Raw genomic sequence first — 21,967 nt, 5'->3', positions numbered from 1 at the left:
CCTTTAACCTGTCAGTGCAAAAAAATAAGAGACCACTTCAGTTTCTGAATCAGTTTCATAAAGTTTTAAGAGTTCAGAAATCAATATTTGGTGGAATAACCCTGGTGGTTTTTAATCACAGTTTCTATGCATCCTGGCATCATGTTCTCCTCTCCTCCACCAGTCTTACACACTGCTTTTGGATAACTTTATGCTGCTTTACTCCTGGTGCAAAAATTCAAGCAGTTCAGTTTGGTGGGTTGATGGCTTGTGATCATCCATCTTCCTCTTGATTATATTCCAGAGGATTTCAATTTAGTAAACTCAAAGAAAGTCATCATTTTTAAGTGGTCTATCATCTTTTCCAGAGCTGTGTGTGTATAATTTGTTTTAAATGAGACAATTATATTAAAATACAAGCTTTGGCGCTTCTGATTTTGGCACTAGGTAGTTCACTCAGTTTATGCGAAACATGGTGTTTTATTAGGGCTTTCAATAATTAATTAATTAATCCCATATTCCTACTAAACAGAGAAACTTTTTATGGACATTTAAATGGCAAATTACATAATTAATGTCAGATCATCACTGTGGAATTTTAATTATATTCAAATATGTTTGTTTGATTGTTTAAGGACAATATTTAATACATATTAAATGTATAACATAAATGATATAATAGAAAATCTACCTTCTGGACTTCTGAGCAGTAGGGACAATGTACTAAAACTGCATTAAAACATCTCCAGGCTCTGTGAAAACAGTGAATCATTACAGGGCGTTAGTTACTGTACTGTAAGTTACTGTTTACCAAATACACAAACATTCATAGATTCTTTTTTCTACTGAATGTTTGTAACAGTTCTATTTATACTAAATAAAACAAATGGTGAGTTTCTTTGATTTTACCAAATTGAAAACCTCTGGAATATAATCAAGAGGAAGATGGGTGATCACAAACCATCAAACCACCAAACTGAACTGCTTGAATTTTTGCACCAGGAGTAAAGCAGCATAAAGTTATCCAAAAGCAGTGTGTAAGACTGGTGGAGGAGAACATGATGCCAAGATGCATGAAAAAAAACTGTGATTAAAAACCAACCAGGGTTATTCCACCAAATATTGATTATTTCTGAACTCTTAGAACTTTATAAATATGAACTTGTTGTTGTTCTTTGCATTATTTGAGGTCTGAAAGCTCTGCATCTTTTTTGTTATTTCAGGCTTTTCTCATTTTCTGTAAATAAATGCTCTAAATGATGATATTTTTATTTGGAATTTGGGAGAAATGTTGTCTGTAGTTTATAGAATAAAACAAAACAACAATGTTCATTTTACTTCATTTTTTCAGAGCTGTATAATATTGCTAAAAGAAAAGAAAACAACCCTCTGGGAGGACTTCCGGATGATTCTTGAGGACATCAGATTAGAGTTTAGATTTAATCATCAGCACGACAGACAGGGTTGACAAGTGTTGTCTGAGCTGTTCTAGGAGTGGTCAGGTTTTGTCAAAAACTGCTGTACCCATACATAGCAGCTGTGGGCGCGGCTCTTTGTACTCTTTGCAGAGGTGTGTACTTCATTCCCAATCTATTCCAATAGTTTGCACACAAGTGCAAACTACTGTGCTGCTTATGAACATGCTGTGAATCTGCCATAGATTGTTCTTAGAAAGTCACCCTTAAAAATTATTAAGAAGTTATTAAAGAATGAGGCCCATTATGGCCTATAGGATTTTCTATAATTGTACATTAATTTGATCCGTACTTCACACAAATAAATCAAATAGACAAGAGAAAATATTAGACATATTTATTTATTCATAGAGGAAAATGATACAATATTACATATCTGTGAAGTACTGTATGTGAATCTTTAGGATTACCAAATCATGTGACTGTAAATTTGGATGAAAGTGGGAGGAGTCTGTTTTTTTAAAGAACAAGGATCCATTAATCTGGTTTTAATAGCAGATGTTTGTGGAAGTGCATCATCACACAAACAAAGGAGATTTAAGAGGAGTTGTTGATGCACATAAAGCTGGAAAAGGTTAAAAACCATCTCTAATGTGACGAGTAACAGGATGTGAGGTCACAAAGGATCCCAGGATACTTTAACAGCAATTAAAGGCAAAACCACAAAATCACATACAGGTTTAGGTTTAGATATTTCACTTAATTACACTTTCACTTTATTTCAGTTTTCTATTTTATATATAATAAATCTCTATGATATCGAATAAATACAGATTCCTTCTCTAGATGAAAGTAAAGAAACGAATGGACTAACAGAAACTGATGAAACAAAAGCAGACATGATTGGACTGTAGCTTATAGAGCTCATCCTTTCACCACATCTTTATTTTCTTCTTTTCCCTGAACCAGACTCTCCCACTTATCTCTGTTTTTCATGCAACCATCCAGCAAAGGAGCACACGGCTCAAACAGAGTGGATAAGGCCTGAGAGAGACAAAGAGCGAGAGAGAGAGATAATAGATAAAGGGAGGAAAGAGGTAAAGGTAAGAAGATAGACAAGAGAGGTAAAGGTAAAGTAGGAGAGAAAAAGATAAAGATAAAGATAAATGTTAGAGACATAGATAAAAGGTAAAAGTAAGAGAGAAAGGGGAAAGGTAAATGTAGTTGAGAGGGGGGAAAGAGAGGCGAGTGTAAAGATACAAAAAAGATAGATAAAGGTAAAGGTAGTTGAGGGGATGGTAAATGCAGGTAAAATAAATAAAGATAAGACTTACAGGTAAAGGTAGGAGAGAAAGGAAAGTGTAAAGGTAAGGGTAAAGGAGAGACAGATAAAGGTAAAGGTAGGAGAGAAAGGAAAGAGTAAAGGTAACTGAGAGACAGGTTAAAGGTAAAGGTAGGAGAGAAAGGGTAAAGGTAAAGGAGAGACAGTTAAGGTAAAAGGAAGAGAGAAAGGAAAGGGTAAAGGTACAGGAGAGACAGATAAAGGTAAAGGTAGGAGAGAAAGGAAAGGGTAAAGGAGAGACAGATAAAGGTAAAGGTAGGAGAGAAAGGAAAGGGTAAAGGTAAAGGAGAGACAGATAAAGGTAAAGGTAGGAGAGAAAGGAAAGGATAAAGGTAAAGGAGAGACAGATAAAGGTAAAGGTAGGAGAGAAAGGAAAGGGTAAAGGTAAAGGTAAAAGAGAGACAGATAAAGGTAAAGGTAGGAGAGAAAGAAAAGGGTAAAGGTAAAGGAGAGACAGATAAAGGTAAAGGTAGGAGAGAAAGGAAAGGGTAAAGGTAAAGGAGAGACAGATAAAGCTAAAGGTAGGAGAGAAAGGAAAGGGTAAAGGTAAAAGAGAGACAGATAAAGGTAAAGGTAGGAGAGAAAGGAAAGGGTAAAGGTAAAAGAGAGACAGATAAAGGTAAAGGTAGGAGAGAAAGAAAAGGGTAAAGGTAAAGGAGAGACAGATAAAGGTAAAGGTAGGAGAGAAAGGAAAGGGTAAAGGTAAAAGAGAGACAGATAAAGGTAAAGGTAGGAGAGAAAGGAAAGGGTAAAGGTAAAAGAGAGACCGATAAAGGTAAAGAGAAAAGAGATTGTAGGAAAGTAAGGACACATGGGTAAAAATGAGAGAGAGATAAAGTTAAAGGGAAAAGAGAAGAAGGTAAATGCAGGAAAGAAAGGTAATGGTCTGAAACATAGGTACAAATGAGAGCGAGAGATAAAGGTACGAGGAAGGCAGGTAAAGGTATAAATGAAGAAAAGGTAGAAAAGAAAATGTGACAGAAGATGTCTTACCTGGTATAAAGGAGTGCAGATGGAGTCGATGTACTGAATCTGCAGCTCAGGTAAACGAGTGCTGTTCACCCTGTCCATCACTGCCTACACACACACACACACACACACACACACACACACACACACACACACACACACACAGACGTTCAAGGTAAATGTGTGTAAAGCAGCACTGTTACCAGTTCCAGACTGAGTAATTGTTGGGTCAGTGCTGGGTTTGATGATTCTGACTCACGATTGGCTGAATGTTGAACTCATGTATCTCTCGATCGCCCTGAGCAAAGAACTCTTCTGCTACTAGCTGAGCAACCTGCAGACAAAGCAGCAACACCTGAGTGTGTGTGTGTGTGTGTGTGTGTGTGTGTGTGTGTGTGTGTGTGATTTGGTATCAGAACTTTTATGATAGTATTTTTAAAGTTTTTAAAGTTTTAAAGTTGACGTGTTTCACCAACCCGTTTCTGAACTGGCCATGGTTTAGTGATCGAACACACATCACAGGCTGTCATCAGTGCTGACCTGGTACACACACAAAACACACACACACACTTTGGGGTGTAAAACAGATTAAGGTATATATATATATATACACAGCTCTGAAAAAAAATAAGAGACACCTTAAAAATGATGAGTTTCTTTGATTTTACCAAATTGAAAACCTCTGGAATATAATCAAGAGGAAGATGGGTGATAACAAGCCATCAAACCACCAAACTGAACTGCTTGATTTTTGCACCAGGAGTAAAGCAGCATAAAGAGTAAAGCAGTGTGTAAGACTGGTGGAGGAGAACATGATGCCAAGATGCATGAAAAAAAAACTGTGATTAAAAACCAACCAGGGTTATTCCACCAAATATTGATTATTTCTGAACTTTTAAAACTTTATAAATATGAACTTGTTTGTTTCTTTGCATTATTTGAGGCCTGAAAGCTCTGCATCTTTTTTGTTATTTCAGACATTTCTCATTTTCTGCATATAAATGCTCTAAATTACAATATTTTTATTTGTAATTTGGGAGAAATGTTGTCTGTAGTTTATAGAATAAAACAACAATGTTCATTTTACTCAAACATAAACCTATAAATAGAAAAATCAGAGAAACTGAAGTGGTCTCTTAATTGTTTCCAGAGCTGTATCTGTGTGTGTGTGTGTACCTTAACAGATCTCTATGATCCTCATTCTTCCATTGCAGTCTGTGATTCTCAGCCACCTCGAAGAGTTCTGCTCTTTTCCTACACACACACACACACACACACACACACACAGTTACTTTAACATCAGGAAACATCTTAAAAAATCTAAATCACATCTCTTAGATTCAGAAAGTAGAAAAGGTTCTGACCAGTGTTCCACTGACCAAACACTCTCCAAACCCAGAGAAACTTACTGAAGGTGAACGTTGAGATCTGTAGCCAGAATGTTCTTCTCAATCATCCCAATACAGGCTTTATAATCCTCTGCAGAGAGACCATCCAGAATTCCAGTCTCCTGATAAAGAGAAGCAGAGAGAAAGAAATACATTTAGTGCTAACTGTAGAGGTTGAAGATAAAAGCGTAATAATATCAGTAAAAAACATGATAGAGGGATGAAGTGACAGATTTATGGATGGATCTGTAGATGGATGTATGGCTGGAAGGACTGATGATCTTACAGGGGTGTTGAGGATGAGCAGACAGATGTTTAAGTGATGATGCTCCAGTGCAGAGTGTGTGTAGAGTTGAGCTATGGGCTGCTGTGCTCTGGAACACACAATAAGATTATTACACAAAATATGTATGGACCCAAAATATTAGTGTGTGTGTAAAAAGTTATAGATATTAACTATTTTAATCCTTTTGCAGTTTTGAGTCTTTGATTTAACCACAGTGTTCAGGGCGCCATCTGCTGTCCTGAAGACTCCATTAGCATTAGCATTACTACCCTGCACTGAGGGGAATTCTCAAAAGGGAAATAAAAGAGTTTGTAGAACTATTTTTTTCAGTGAAGTGTGAAAACAGCATGCCTTTCTCTGAACAGCACACTCAAAACCAGTGGAGGATACTATAGGGCAGTTATTGGACACCAGTAGCTGACAAACAACAACATATATCAACAGTTATCATTTTAAAAAACGGTAAATTTAAAATGCGTTTTAAAACAAGGAATCAGATCCTTATTAGCTGATATTCAGCATTAAGACACTTGGATTTGAATGAGATCCAATCAGGATATCGCCATTGATCGCCATATCACTGATGTCTGTAGGTTTTGGGATTTGGGGGATTTAGTGCCCTCTCTGGTGAGAATGGCTAATTGCACAGAGCATGTGGAAGAATCATTTTAAACTGGGCGGGTCGGGTGTGATGCGGTCTCCTTTCAAAGCGGATGAATCCGATTCCAGGTTATGTTTAGTCAGAGAAAGAGAGAGAGAGAGAGAGAGAGAGAGAGAGCGCTCAGTAACAATCTTCACTCCTTCATTTCTTTGGTTTTACCATGAGTGAATGAGCTACTGAGGTCTGGGTTTCCCCTTCTGAAGTCCCCATTGCTCCACCAGCTGCTGACTAGTAAACAGCACAATATTCTCCGTATTTGTGTGTGTGTGTGTGTGTGTGTAATACATACAATATTATTCAGCAGGGGGTGTTTAATGGTAGTACCTCTCTATGTAAGAGTTGTTCACTCCTCTGTGATCGAGGTCGTGGCTCAGTGCTGAAATCATCAGAGCCAAAATCTCCAAACTGCTCAAGTTCCTCTATAAAAGAAACTTCTGGTTACTCGTCAGAACAAACACATGACAAAAGTAAAACTCAACATGGAATTAATCTACTTCACTAAACCTTTATTTACTGCGTTAGCTAATTAGCAAAGCAGCTTTTAGGCAGCTATTAAGCTGCTATATGGGGTTTTAGCCTCTCAGCTCTGGGGTCTTGGGTTCAAGTCCCTATCTGGGTGGAGTTTTCATGTTCTCCCAGTGTCTGCGTGGGTTTGATTTCCTCCCACAGTCCAAAAACATGGAGATCAGGTATATTTGATATTCTAAATTGGCTAGAAAAATAAGATATCCTAAAAATTGCCCTGGGTTGTGAATGTGTGTGTGACTGTCCAGATATGGATTGGTACTCTCTGCTGGGTCAACCCCTCAGTGCCTGATGCATGCCTCCAGGTGGACGGTGGTTTCCGGTTGAGTGTATGCTGTGCACGATTGGCTGTCGCTTCTCAGCTGTGTGTGTTGAGTGTGTGTGGAATGTAACTATAAGCGTTCTTGAGCGCCTTAAGTGTCAAAAAGGCGCTAAATAAGTGTAATTAAGTAAGTAACTCGCTGTGGTGTTTGAGAATCTACAAAAATGACAAATTAGCAATTTAAAGTTTGATTAAAAATACATCTAAAAGGAAGTTTAGCAATCTGGTGGTGAAAAAAACTGCTTAAAAATGCCATTTGGCCTTTGTCTGCAAAACAAATTAATGCAAAAGAAATAATATACACTAATATATACTATGTCTAGTGCATGACTACACATGTATTGCAATCAAATATTGAAAAATTGAAGTGTTACCTAGAAAAACACTGAGAACAAACCAGAATTTCAATAGCTCTTTTTGCATCAGTAAATGTATTCTAAATCTAAAATGTATGTCTAAATAAAAATGCACTGCTAAGCTGTGAAAGTAAAAGTTAAAGTTTTCATCCTTACTCACAGAAAATGACACTAACCTGAAGCTGCTCCGTCCTTCTGAGAATGGCAAACATGCAGTGGGCGGTGCTTAAAGCATGGCTCCAGTTGTGATAGGCTATGTTACACCTGTAGCCCCGCCTCACACTCAATACCCACTGACACAGGATCTAGAAAAGGACAGAACATGCATAAAAACTTCCACTTCCACACCAGTTAGCATTACAGTTAATAGGCTCATTAAGCTAATCAGTACTGGAAGTTTACAGCCCAGCCATTAGCATGTAGCTAACTGCTGGAATAAATCAGCACACAATCTCCTCAGACCAGGTGGAGTTCAGTAATCACTAACATACTTGATTATGTAATTTCTGACACACTATGATTAACTCTAATCTATAATATGAATTTATGCTGTGTTCTATTTAAGCTTGGATGTCAGAATTTCCTAATTCCAAGTAGAAAATTTAAATTGGAACATGTCTACAGGTCAGATTTCCTAATTTGTGATTTTTATTCTGAAACGGCACTTTTGTATCATGTTTTATTCATGCTTTATTCTTATTTTATTTTGATTTTTAATTCCTTGTTATTCTTTTACATGTTTTTAATTTTACTTCTCTTTGTTTAATCATGTTTGAATCAATCATGCTTTATTCTTATTTTAGTTTTTATATCCATTTTTACTGTTATTCTTTTAATTTTTTTTATTTTGATTTCTGTGTATTTTCTAATTTGTAAAGCACTTTGAATGACCGTTGTGTATGAAAGGTGCTATATAAATAAACTTGCCTTGCCTTGCCTAATAGGACCAGTCATACACATATTATTGTACATCTTCTATCTGTCGACATGTTTCCATATTTTTGGATGAGCCAAATAGGAAGTAATGAATTGTTTTCAATTTATATCAATAGCAATGCTAACCTGAGACAAAGCTAGCATTAATAGAGGATATCTGAGTGTTTCAGATTATGTGCAGTCAACTCAGGTGTAACTTAATTCTGACCCTTTGACCTGAGGAGGATGGGTTCCTCTTAATGTAAGTATTTTTCCAATAATTGGCATCTCTGTGGTGCTGCTCATAAGAGGTGTGGACCCGTTTTTCTTCTGTAAAGCTGCTTTGTGACAACTTTCACTGTAAAGAGTGCGATAGAAATAAAATAAAATTGGATTGAATTTAATTCCCAGCTCCAACCTCTAATATCTGAAGAAAACTGAACGCAGCATTAAGTAGGGAGAACGATTGGACACGTCTGCTACTTTAGTTTTCAATCTACATAAATAAATAAGTTAAAAAATAAAACATACTAAATAATAAAACTGTAAAACTATGAGTGTAACTTTGATCACAGTGTAGAACCTTGTAGTCCATGCTGAAGTTCTGCAGCAGGTTGAGGTCCAGGAACATGCGGACAGCGGCCTGAGTGCTGGCGGCCGCAGGCAGGTCAGCGTCGCTAAAACTAAAGTCCATTAGCCCCAGAGAGAGCGCCGAGGGGACCATACACTCCTACAGGAGACAGAAGCAGTTTAAATACACACATGAACACACACTGCTTTGGTCTTGTAAATCTGAATTTAGATCAGTTTCTGCTGGAAAGACTGAAGCTAAGCAATCACCTGGAAATCCTCTGCCTCTGCCTCCACTGCACATGAACACAAGTGGTATGAAAGAACCTGGATGGACATGGACACACACACACACACACACACACACACACACACACACACACACACATACACACAGACACACACACACACCGCGATGACGATGCTTAAACCCTATGTAATACCTTGTCTTACTCAGCATAAAAGCTCTCCTTTTTAGAGCCAGTTAGCCAAGATATATATATTTTTCTATTATTGATAACTCTGATTTAAAACATCATCCTCTCTGTTTTAAAGAATCTCAGTCAGCTGCTGAGTCTCCATCTGATGATTTAATGCCTCCTTTCAGGGTGCAGTCCTTCTAAATTTGTGAACATTGATATTAATCTGATATTTTTACACATAGTACGCAGATTTATATCAGAGTTTATTCTTGAGTTGTTGATCAGTTTCTACCTCCTCAGTGACGGTCAGTTTGTTGAGGCTCCTCTCTGCTGTTTTCTGGACACTGACAGTGTGAAAGGCCAGAGAGCAGTACTCCACAAAGATCTGCAGGAGGCGCTCCTCCGCCGTACTAAAACTGCTGCCTTCACCAGGATCTGCACTGGCCGTATTCAGCAGCTGACACACACCTACACAAACACATGCATAAAGTTTTAAAACAGAGCTGGAGAAGAACAAACAAACAGACAGACCAACAGAATTAATGTAAAGATTTAGATAAGGAATTTAGTTTTTTACCCAGAACCCCTTTCTTCTGTCTGTTTCTGATTGGAGCACAGATTAAACTGTGCAAATGAACTCCAGCAGCCACCTGAATCAACATTAATTAAGCATTATTTAACAAGTTATTAAGTTGTTAAACAAGTAACCCCTATTTGCCGTAAACTGGGGCGTTACTGGGAAGTTAACTGAACTCACTGGCTGAGTCAGTCTCCTCTCCATGGCAACGTTTAGCATTTCCATGCTGTTCCAAACTTGCAAAGCATATGCATAGAAGACATCCTGCTGGTCCACGTCTCTAAAAAAAAAAGATCACACCAGTTCAACACATTAGAGCAGGGGTGTCCAAACTACGGCCCGTGGGCCATTTGCGGCCCGTTTCCTTTTTTTGGAGCGGCCCACGAGGTATTTTAGACTTAGAATGAAAGTTGGCCCGCTGTTAAGTTTGAACGCTAGGTGTCAGAAACGGGCCAAAGAGTCTAAAAGCGGAGATGGTGCGCATTTCTAGCACAGAAAAACAGGGCAAAACAATATAAAAGCGGAGAGGGTGCACATTTCTAGCATAGAAAAACGGACCAAAGAGTCTAAAAGCGGAAAGAGTGCGCAGTTTTAGTACAGAAAACGAGCCAAAGAGTCTAAAAGCGGAGAGGGTGCGCATTTCTAGCACAGAAAAAGGGGCAAAAGAGTCTAAAAGCGGAGAGGGTGCGCATTTCTAGTGCAGAAAAACAGGGCAAAACAATATAAAAGCGGAGAGGGTGCACATTTCTAGCATAGAAAAACGGACCAAAGAGTCTAAAAGCGGAAAGAGTGCGCATTTCTAGCACAGAAAAACGGGCCAAAGAGTCTAAAAGCGGAGAGAGTGCGCATTTCTAGCGCAGAAAAACGAGCCAAAGAGTCTAAAAGTTGCCGTAATTAAGGAGTTTAATATTAAGGGACATCATGAAATTAAACATCAAATTGAAAAATCTTAGTTTACACAACACTGTCAAAGATAAAGGATAAAGATAGATAGATTAAAAAATAGATAAAGATAGTAAGTCAAGTAAAATAGTGTGTAAATGAAAGATAATCAGGAAAAAAGTATTATTTAAAGTGGTATATTTCATTATTTGTTTTATTACAGAGTCTGTGGTCCGTGACTTCAAATATATTTCTCCTTCTGGGCCCCCAACAAAAAAGTTTGGACACCCCTGCCTTAGACTAACACAATAAAAAAAGAAAAGCTTACAATGAAGTTTTAACTTAATCAAACCTTCTGGATGAGAGTGTTGATTGGCTTTGCTCACTGTTTTCCACACACACCATCCATGAGAATGGCTCCTGCACACACAAACAAACAGAGGGTTACAGAAGTCAATATAAAGTCAATATAATAATAATGGAATGGAAATATGAGGGTCAGAGGAGATTTTTAAGCAGAGAACAGGTTAAAGTGTGATGCTACCTTGCTCTCTGGATCTGAAATGAACACGTTGCAGAGATTTGCTTTACAGGCCTGCAGGATGACCGTGGCCATTTTTGTGAGTAAAGTTTCCACGCATTGGTGCTGTTCAGCCATCAACTGGACCAGCTCCAGAACCACCTGTCAATCAAATGCAACATGGCCAATCACACACACACAGAAACATTTCAGGAATGAATGAAAAAAAAATCACATTCATATTTATTTAGATTAAAAAAGGTGTTTAAGAAACCTTTGATAACACTTATATGTACGAATCCTGTATTCACAATGCATAATGAATGCATTTGTAACGTATTACATGGCACACATCACATCACGTTATAATAATTGACATAAGCTTGTATAATTGCTCTTATGTGTTAACAACGGCATATATAACACTCTATAAATTACACATATGTGACTTTATTAACTGACTGTTATAATCAAATCAATGGCTGAGGCTACTGCCGTTCCTAAATACACCAATATTGCATTTTAACACACTCAACGGAGGTTAACTCCAGCTGAAAAGCTCTGCTTATTTTTGTTATTTTAACGAGGAAATCAGTAAAAAGCTAAATAGAGGATAAAGCTAAACCGGAGTGACCCGCTTTTCAGCCCATCATTTATCCCAGATCAATTTAAACTTAAATAAAAATTCAGGGTCAGACATAATGACGCAACATTGAAAAGGTTTTTACTGTGTTTACAGTTGGAAAACAAGATCGTTAGCAGGTTAAGTTAGCATGTTTAGCAGGTTAAGTTAACATGTTTAACAGGTTAAGTTAGCATGTTTAGCAGGTTAAGTTAGCATGTTTAGCAGGTTAAGTTAGCATGTTTAGCAGGTTAAGTTAGCATGTTTAGCAGGTTAAGTTAGCATGTTTAGCAGGTTAAGTTAGCATGTTTAGCAGGTTAAGTTAGCATGTTTAGCAGGTTAAGTTAGTATGTTTAGCAGGTTAAGTTAGCATGTTTAGCAGGTTAAGTGAGCATGTTTAGCAGGTTAAGTTAGCATGTTTAGCAGGTTAAGTTAGCATGTTTAGCAGGTTAAGTTAGCATGTTTAGCAGGTTAAGTTAGCATGTTTAGCAGGTTAAGTTAGCATGTTTAAAAGGTTGAGTTAGCATGTTTAGCAGGTTAAGTTAGCATGTTTAGCAGGTTAAGGTAGCATGTTTAGCAGGTTAAGTTAGCATGTTTAGCAGGTTTAGGTTAGCTGGGTTAGCCGGTCTGTTTAGAGGGATACATTAGTCAGTTTATCAGATTAACTTGGGCTAATTAAGCTGATCTGATTGTAAATAAGTTAACGCTAGCATGGTTAGCATGTGTTGTACCTGGCTGTGTTGGCACTGCTGGTCTGTTTTCTCTGTGAGCTGCTTGTTGTCCACAATCACTCCGAGGAGGGCCATGTGTGATGACAGAACCTAAAAAGTAAATTTGCAGATAGCAAAAGTACGCTGAATATTAATATTATTATTATTTGTGGGAAGCACCTTTCATCTAAGAGCGCCAACCATTCAAAACCTTTAAATGAACTATGCCTATAAACCAATGTCAAAATAAAAGGTTATTTTAGGGTTGTTTTCCATCATCCACCTTAAACTGTGTTCTTTGCCAGCAGGCGTTATGTTAACTGAATATGATTTCTTATTTTTTATTTTCAGACAAGGAGTATGTCTAGGCTTGGATCGCATTTTCTGTACTGTCAATAAACATTATACAAGTACGGTAATAAACAATCAGCCGTATGGGGATGTTTGGGTAAAATCCACACTGTTGCCTAATATTCAAGAAAGCCATTAAATATGAATTTAAATATGAATATTGCTCACGTTATGTACTAAATAAAAAGTGTGAAATAACTTACAGAATATTCCTAATACATTTAAAACAACAATTGGTACATATTTAACAGTATTTAAAAACATGGTCTGTTAAATTTACTAGCAGTTTTTATGTAGAAATATGTTTAAAAAAAAAAAATACGTAAATTGTCTGAATTGTCTAAAGTGTCTTAATGGAGAATCTTCCTTTTTGAGAAACACTTAAGCAAACTGACATTCTATTCTGGGAATAATTTCATTATTTATTGAACTAATAATTAAAAGCTCTACTAACATCAAGGAATTTAGTCAAAACGTTGACAAACCTTCTCATCATTCTTCGAGAAAAAACACACTTTTCCTTTCTTGTTCACTGCCATGACGACACCAATAACCTGAAAGACACAGAATATGTTAAATAAAACATGTCAAATGCATTTAAATGCTGCTAAAAATCTTAATGGAGTAAACAGAGTACATGGTCGAATTAAAATGAGCTTGCTGACCTCTGCTTGCTGGTTTAGGATGGGCACGCTCAGTGCACTCTTGGGTCTACAGTCTACCGGCTTATGCACTCCTTTAGAACATCTTGGGTCCTGTGTAATACAAAAAGACACAAGCAAATCACATGTATACAATGCAGAGGAATCCGGCTGTATACCAGTGTTGCCCTGCCCTGCACATTTTAGAGGAACCTCTGCTTTATCACATCTACCTTAGCTCTGATAGATGATGAGTTAGCATGTTTAGCAGGTTAAGTTAGCATGTTTAACAGGTTAAGTTAGCATGTTTAACAGGTTAAGTTAGCATGTTTAACAGGTTAAGTTAGCACGTTTAGCAGGTTAAGTTAGCACGTTTAGCAGGTTAAGTTAGCATGTTTAACAGGTTAAGTTAGCACGTTTAGCAGGTTAAGTTAGCATGTTTAACAGGTTAAGTTAGCACATTTAGCAGGTTAAGTTAGCATGTTCAGCAGGTTAAGTGAGCATGTTTAGCAGGTTAAGTTAGCATGTTTAACAGGTTAAGTTAGCATGTTTAGCAGGTTAAGTTAGCATGTTTAGCAGGTTAAGTTTGCATGTTTAGCAGGTTAAGTTTGCATGTTTAACAGGTTAAGTTAGTATGTTCAGCAGGTTAAGTGAGCTGATTAGTCCAATCAGGAGTGTTGTAAGGAGGGAAAAGCCATACATTTGCAGGACAGGGACACTACACTAGTACTGGGACTGAAGAACCCTACTGTATACAGTACAGTTCCAGCACTACCTTTAGATTTGGGCATGTTACAGCATTAATTTTGCAATGTGTTTCTTTGTGCTCATTTTAGTGCCTCTATTTAAACATCAGGGCCCTAAGAATTCTACCAATGAAGTGTGGAGCTACTTTGATTTGCTTGTGAACGGAGTAAAAAAGCGATGCTATGCCCCTATCACTAGTATTGTAAGCCTATTGCAAGAATTGGCTAAAAGCACTGTATTTTGGAGTGCTGGGAGTGAATGGAGGTGAACGTTTTGGCAAAAGCTTGTACTCTATCATGTTTCACTATGAAACAAGTCCATTTCACAACAGAGTTCTCCTTTAAGGTACTGTTAGGGGAGAGGTAGGGTGGGGTTAAGGTTCTATAAGTAGAAAATTGGACAGGTTAAGGTACCGTTTAGATAGAGGTGAGGGGTTTAAGTACTGTTGGGACCAGAGGTGGAAAGTAATGAATTACATTTACTCAAATTACTGTAATTGAGTAAATTTTATGAGTAATTTGTAATTTTTAAAGTAGTTTTTAAAATAGATAATTGTACTTTTACTCAACTACATTTTCACACAAGTAATTTACTTCGCTACATTGGAAAACTCCCAATTACTGAGTGAAAAAAAAAAATGCTGGGGAAAAAAAACAAAACAGTTGTCTGAATAAAAAATAAATAAAAAATTGTCGGAGATGAGCAGGCGCACGGATGCTCGCGCGTGGAAGACCACGGCAATAACGTCCTCATGCAATACAAAATATGCCCCGCCGGACCTGAGAAAGCATGTGGTGGTGAGTACTTTTATCATTAAACAATCTGCTTAAATGTTGAAAAATATGTAAATAGCAGTTAAAGCACAGCAATGGCAAGTTAAAAAATAATAATGAACTGTAAAACTATAAAAATACAGTTTATAGTCGCCTATATGACCATAACGTTTTAACAGTACAGAAAAAAAAATGGATCATAGAAACCTATAATCTATACCACTTGTTCTTAAAAATTGTTTTATGGGGTGGTCTGAACAAATACTGCCTGAAAGGTTTAATATATTATGTGGAATAATAGTTCATTAAAATGATTTAATTTATGATTAGTTTTTACTTTTTTACATCAAATAATTAAAAGTAACTATGTAACTTTTACTCAAAGTACATTTTAAATTGAGTACTTTTTTACTTTTACTCAAGTAGCTTTTAAGATGGGTACTTTTACTTTTACTTGAGTAGAATTTTAGCAAAGTAAAGGTACTTTTACTTAATTACTTAATTTTTCAGTACTTTTTCCACCTCTGGTTAGGACAAAAGTGGGCGTGGATAAAAGTAGGGCAGGTTAAGGTGCTAGTAAATGAGAACTGAGCATAAAGGCCCGTTATTGGAGAGGTAGGGTGGGGTAAAGGGCTGTTAAAAAAGAGGTAGTCTGAGGTAAAGTAACTATTATGTAGGATAGGGATGTGTCATTCTCGGCTGGGTTACTGTGGCGTTAAATAACACTTAGCATGGCAGGATGAGTGTGGGAAAGTTGAAACTTGGCATGAACAGCAGAGATTGTGTAATGCCCTGTCCTTTCTGTGCCAGAGATACAGGTTAAGATCTTTTCCACAAATACCTTCAACCTTTACACATCTATTTTGACATTGGCTGTCTGTCAGAGAACTGGGATTTCCCTCCATCTACCCCATTCTCTTTCTCTCAGTCCTAGTTTAGCATATGTTTTCTTTCCAACTGCACTAATCTGCTCTTATCTCTACACTTATAAAATCAGCAGTACATTCAGTTAAGGACTCACATTATGTAAAAAGAGCCGGGGTGCGTTTCCCAAAACGTTCCCAAGACCAAGTACTTTCTTCATACTTAAAATTCTTAAAATTACGAGCATTTCCCGAAAACCTTTGGAAGTTACGTAGTACTTAAACTTGTTCATTACATAAGAATAAACTTACTACTTGTAACTTAAAGAAGAACTGTAGGAACTGTTTTTACATGCAGTTCCACCTAAAAAGCAACAGATGACGCCAAAATTCCTTAAAAACATTCACAGATCCTCTGGTTCTGTTTAACAGCAGAATATTATAAAGCTCAAAAAAGTTCAAAGTTTGACTGTGTCTCTTATTACTATTTCAATACAGCATATAATAAAAAGTATCATAAAATAAGACAACATCAGCGTAATAATATGAAACAAAATGGATAGCAGGGATGTTATATTATGGCCGGTTATATTAAGTCATTAAAATATATTAACGCTATACATTTAGAAGGCCTATAGACTATTTAGCCAAGTATGTAAAAGCTTTCACCCTGTAATGAAAAAACATTATATTTTATTATTTTTTAAACATAACATATGAAAGAATGGTCGTCCACTCTTGGTAGAATTCTTTTTCTTTAAAACATGGCACTGAGAATAAATTTGAATCATAAGCACAACCAAATAGGTGGGATAGGGGAATAGACTGCAAAATTAATTCTGTTCAAATGCATGATTATAATAGAGATATTTACAGCAACAGCTGGAATTCATGCATTTCCACTGAACTCATTTTGCTGTCTATTCCCTTATCCTCTCTTTGTGCTCATCAGTCAAATAATCCTGAATTTATTTCAAGATGGCGGCACCTGAAGACCTAACTAATTTTAAATATCAGTGCCTGCAGCTAGTTTGAGCTTGTTAATGTTTTTAAAAAGATGGTGATTTTTGCATGGGCAACTCTGCTGGGAGCATCGGCTAAAAGCACTGCATTTCAAAATACTGGAGGTTCATCATCGTTATTATGTTTAACTACAACCTACAACAAGTCCATTTTACACATTAATGTGTATTTCTTCTTTAAGTTCTACTGTTTGCAAGATTTAAAAAATTATTTTATTTTATTTTACAAAAAAGGACTTTGTGGAATAAAACATCCATATATTGAAATAGTATATTAAAAGTTGTACTGCAATGAATGTATACATTTTTATCAGTAAATAAATAACTTCTAAGCATCTTAACTTATCGTTGCCTTTCTGGCATTTTATGACACATTTTTACATGAGAAAAGAACTTTCTAGTAAAGTTTTTTAAGCATTAAATAATTTCATTTACCTTGTATTTCTGTGCTATGCTAGTGATTTAAATACTTTTCTCTTTTATAATAAACATTTCCTAATGATAGTTTTGTGGTGTAATAATGAGAAAGTCTTGTTTGTAACATTGGAGACTAAAAAGGCTTTTGGTAAACAGACGAAAAATTGGTATTCTTAATTCTTAACTCTTAAGTTCTTCCTAAAATTGTTCGGAAATTGGTCAAATCAATCCATATTGGGAAACGCACCCATGTTTTTTTTAAATCAAGATATCCAATAGTTTTATTTGTAGTATCTGTAGTTTTATTTTGTTTTATTTGGTTTTTCAGGCACAATTACCTCGTTGGTATCTGAGATGTTGAGAGGCCACCCTGTGCTTGCTACATGTCCCATCAGGCATTTGTCCCAGTCTTGGCGGGTCTGGCTGTGAGCACTCTTTGTTGAGTGGAAGAAAGGCCCCAAAACCTGCTTTCCAGTCTCATCTGTGGTTATCATGGCTAGACTGCAGCGTTCAGCTGCAAGAACATCACAGATGTGCACCAGGACCTTTTCACAGATTTCCTGCAACCCCATATAACTGGCTCTGTCTCCCAACAGGCCTATTATCCAATCACAGCCTTTGCCTAAGCCACAGGGCCCAGCTGAGCGGGGTGATCTGGCTGTTCGTGGGAACGGGTACTGATGTATGGAGCTGGATTCTGGAAACAGAAGTAATTTTGCTAAATCCTCTGAATGATTTAGAGAGAAACACAACCATGGCCTGTCCTGTGCTGCAGAGGGTGCAAGCCTCCAGGAGGATCCACAGGGGGGGTGGGACTCCCTGCGCCGCCTCGGCAGAAGCACGTTTAATTCAGGCTGCATTTGAACCAAGACAGTCGACATCTTCACAAAACAGCTGTTCTTCCTAATCCTAATAAATAAAAAAGAAAAGATGTGATACAACACAAGCAGATCAGTCATAACAGTATTTATCACTTTGTGGTTGTATAATTATAGACTCCATTTTTTTTTATGTGTTTGCAAACATACAGTCAGTCCCTCCAAAAAGTACTAGAACAGTGAGGCCAATTACTTTACTTGTGCTGTAGCCTAAAAACATGTTTTGCTCATATGTGGTCTGGCCCTGCATGCATGTTAATCCCACGCTGTGGAAACTTGGGCCTTCCCCAAGATTAAAGACAATGCCTGCCAACTGTGAATTGTGCACAGTGCATGAAAGACAGCAGAGTGCAGGAGAAATACTCAGGTTAAAGCATTTGTGCAAACATTTCTCCACCAAAAACTCCAATCTTGTGGCAGGTTAGCCGCAATGCTAACAGCTGGTCTTAGCAGTGTTAGAGTCACGGTGATAACAGACACAGCAATCAGGCTCAAAGTGCCATTTGGCTGCATTTTTTTTTTAATTTGTTTTCTAGGTCAAGAAATTTTGATAATGTGTTTTAAAGTGTGCCCACCTATGGGTGCCATTTCGATATATAAGGGTGTTTTTATGAAGTGACATTTTTCCCACCATTACAAGACAGTGTCCCAAAGAATGAATTAGACACTGTGCTAAAAAGGGTTCTCCTACAGATAAAAAGAAATATCACAGCTAAACTTGCTTCACAGTGTGCATTACTTCTATCATTTTAAACATTAACATAGCAGCAAACAAACAACACCCTCTGCGCATGTCTGTTCTGTTCCTTTAGTTGATATGTGGTCTGGCCCTGCCTGAGAATGTTAATCCTGATCTGTGGAAACCTGGGCCTTCCCTGAGAGAAAATACAATGCCTGCCAACACAGCACTGTGCATGCAAGATGGCAGAGTGCAGGGAAAAAAATATATAGGTTAAAAAGACTGTTGTCTCACAGTATGTTTTGAAGTTTGGAACAGAATAGCCACAATGTACAACAGCGGCCATTTTTGATAATGTGTCTTAAAGTGTGCCTATTTATGGGTACCATTCATATAGAAAAAAGGGCCATTATGAAGAGCCATCTATGCCACCCTTCTAGGCAGTGTCCCAAACTGTGCTGAATAGGGTTCTTCTACAGGTAAAAAAGTATTAAGAAATGCCCAGTTCAGTGCCCTTCTTATAGATAAGTGCCTATTTTGTGTTTCCATTACCCATTTATGTTTTTAGTCTTATCCAAACCCTCTTCTAAAACTATATTAATTCGCCTCAGTCTTCAACTTATGAGTCCATGCTCTATGCTGTGGAGTAGACGTGTACAAGTACCTGCGATTGGTGGTAGATTCTGAGTTCTCATTTGACTCTCTCTCCCCATCATCCAGGCCCTTTCTGAAGCCCCACTTCTCGGCTTTAGTCCGTAAGTTCCTCAACGGAGAGAGAACTCTTCCTCGATGCCTTTCCTCCTTCTTCTCCCTGCTCCTCCGAGTGGTCTCTGCAGCAGGGTCTCCAGAGGTTTTGGGGCCCGCGAGCTCTCCGGCCTGCCTCTCCGTGTGGAGGCACGGCATGGTGTCTCTTAGAACTACTGTGGAGGTGAAGAAAGACAAGAACACTGCAGGTCTGCACACTCAGTAGAAAGAAGAGCAAGAGAAAGACTTTCACCAAAGAAGCTCTGCTCACCTCTTCCCTACAGAGTCACACCAGGTCCACTAATCTGTTGGGAGGAGTTAATCTGTGACTGTCCGTCTCCACTACTGCAGCCAAAGGCTATTTTATCCATCCAGAGAAGAGGATTACGGTTCAGAGCTTCACTAAATGTTCACTTCGTCTCAGTCCTGATTCTAAAAACAGTCCGACAGGCTTATTTAAGGAACTGGAACGAACTGAAACACTGCTGCAAGCTCACAAGACTTATATAAATACATTTTACATTAAAAGACCCTTTAGTCTGTGGTCACTGCAGGACAACAGTCAGGGTGGGTCAGCAAGACCATCAGGCCAGAGTCAATGCAAGCATGCAGCACTGTTGTGGCCTGTGCAACACTTCTATTTCCTGCTAATACAATTAAACAACTTTTAAATTTAATTAAAGAAACCCTTTTTTGTCTTTACTATACAAGAAAAATGGATTGGTTCAGACAAAATGCTATCCTCTGAAATGTAGAATAGATTCAGATACAAATACCTGAATTTTTTTCTTTTAATGTCAAACAAATGTTTTCAATCTCCAGCAGAAATAAAGCGACTGGCTTCACTGTTTTAATTTTTGGAGAAGAGTGTATTTGCACAGTAAAAGTAAAATGGTGTGCGAAATGTAATATTTTGTCTGATTTAAATGTATTAAATCAAAATATAAAATGTCAGAATCAACTCCAAATGTAAATCTAATTAATGTTAGATTGTATTTAATGTAAGCATTTCTTTAAATTAATTAATATATACTTTTTTATTTGTTTCTGACACTCAACTCCAAACGAAACTACCAAGCTGACCCTAATCCCCAGAAAGTTTTATTAAGCAGGTTTTCCTCTGTTATTTGTGTTTTAGGAGAAAAAGAATTGTGGATGGTTTGTTATATATATATATATATATATATATATATATATATATATATATATATATATATATATATATATATATATATATATGAGCTTCTGAAACTCAACTCCAATTGAAACTACCTCACAATTCAGAAACCTGCCCATCTCACAGTTCTCACATACTCATGTATGTTTTCACCAGATATAATATAAACATGCATGACTGAAGGATGCTGCTTACTATTACTACTACTAATACTAAAATATATATATACACTAAAATAATAATAAAATGTAAAGGAAACAATAGCTTACACATCACGTTAAAAGTGTGTTGTTTGTTTAGAAATGACACCTGAAAGTTTTATAAAAAAATATATTAATCATAATCGAGAATCTCTCATATAATTGAAGACTATTGAGATTTTTTTACAGTATTGCCCAGCTCTAGCTTTAGCTACAACATTGTTCTCTTTTTGTGTTTAAAAAGAAAAATAAGAAAAATCACTCTTTCCAATTTACACAAATAAAGATTTCTGCGGGCGTCACTCGCAAAGCATTCTGGGAATTGTAGTCACAGGTTGGCTCGCCATCTTTGATTTAGAAAGAATTAGCTTTTCCAATCAAATAAAACAACCGGTACAAGACAGTACTAGGTTTATTAAGGATGTATGAGAAGCATATTTATCTAAACTTGTCCCTGAGTCAGTAAACAGCAGAAATTTACTCTTAATGTCATATATTTACTCACTTAAAACACAATTGCTAATGTTAATGCTACTAGCCCCTAGTTACCGACTAGCCTACAACTAGCAACTGAACCTAGGTTAGTTAGCCTAGGTTAGCTAAGCTAAGCTATGTTATTTCTCACAAAATTAATACTCTATGTTTTTAATATCTCATTAATTCTATTACAAGCACTTTAAGCATCTTATAACTTAAAAATATAACTCTTATTTACTCAAAATCCTTACTTAAAACTCCTTTAACTGGCTTTATCTGAACTCACCAGAGTTTCTCTCAGAAATGAACAGCAAATAATGACAGTATATCCAACACAGGGCTCAGAATCACTGGAAAACACAGAAATCAGGTATTTTACATCCCTTCAGGGACAGTTTAACAGTGTTTTAACTTAAAAACCGCATGCTCTCTTTCGGCTCCTACCATTAGTCTTTGGGGAAATGGTACAGCTGATACCTTTCAACAGGATTGTGATTAATGATGATCTGAGCCAATCACAGTGCTCCTTTCACCACA

The 21,967-nt window shown here is 37.0% G+C and overlaps 1 protein-coding gene across 2 annotated transcripts; it reads right to left on the bottom strand.

The window, feature by feature from the left end:
- Window positions 1–595: 595 nt before the first annotated feature.
- Window positions 596–21,896, bottom strand: pde5aa (phosphodiesterase 5A, cGMP-specific, a). Of its 2 annotated transcripts, none has more exons than XM_022681636.2 (23): window positions 21,717–21,896; window positions 19,848–20,008; window positions 19,497–19,752; window positions 17,614–18,184; window positions 13,478–13,567; window positions 13,298–13,366; window positions 12,483–12,572; window positions 11,154–11,291; window positions 10,962–11,029; window positions 9,908–10,007; window positions 9,728–9,800; window positions 9,443–9,618; window positions 8,999–9,055; window positions 8,742–8,888; window positions 7,420–7,548; window positions 6,365–6,459; window positions 5,380–5,467; window positions 5,115–5,215; window positions 4,882–4,959; window positions 4,182–4,245; window positions 3,965–4,039; window positions 3,730–3,813; window positions 596–731 (listed from the first exon to the last, which is right to left on the bottom strand). In XM_022681636.2, exons 3-23 carry the CDS (start codon window positions 19,733–19,735, stop codon window positions 714–716), a joined length of 2,550 nt encoding a protein of 849 aa, XP_022537357.2. In that variant the 5' UTR covers window positions 19,736–19,752; window positions 19,848–20,008; window positions 21,717–21,896; the 3' UTR covers window positions 596–713. The 2 variants fall into 2 exon arrangements, with proteins under 2 accessions (XP_022537357.2, XP_022537354.2); XM_022681633.2 differs by lacking the exon at window positions 596–731 and adding an exon at window positions 1,777–2,438 and having other exon boundaries at window positions 21,717–21,895.
- Between the last annotated feature and the right edge of the window lie 71 nt (window positions 21,897–21,967).

This window comes from Astyanax mexicanus, chromosome 25 (assembly GCF_023375975.1).
Source record: "Astyanax mexicanus isolate ESR-SI-001 chromosome 25, AstMex3_surface, whole genome shotgun sequence".
Classification (NCBI taxonomy): Eukaryota; Metazoa; Chordata; class Actinopteri; order Characiformes; family Acestrorhamphidae; genus Astyanax; species Astyanax mexicanus.
Note: the sequence above shows the minus strand (reverse complement) of the source record. Positions and strands in the feature narration are given on the sequence as shown.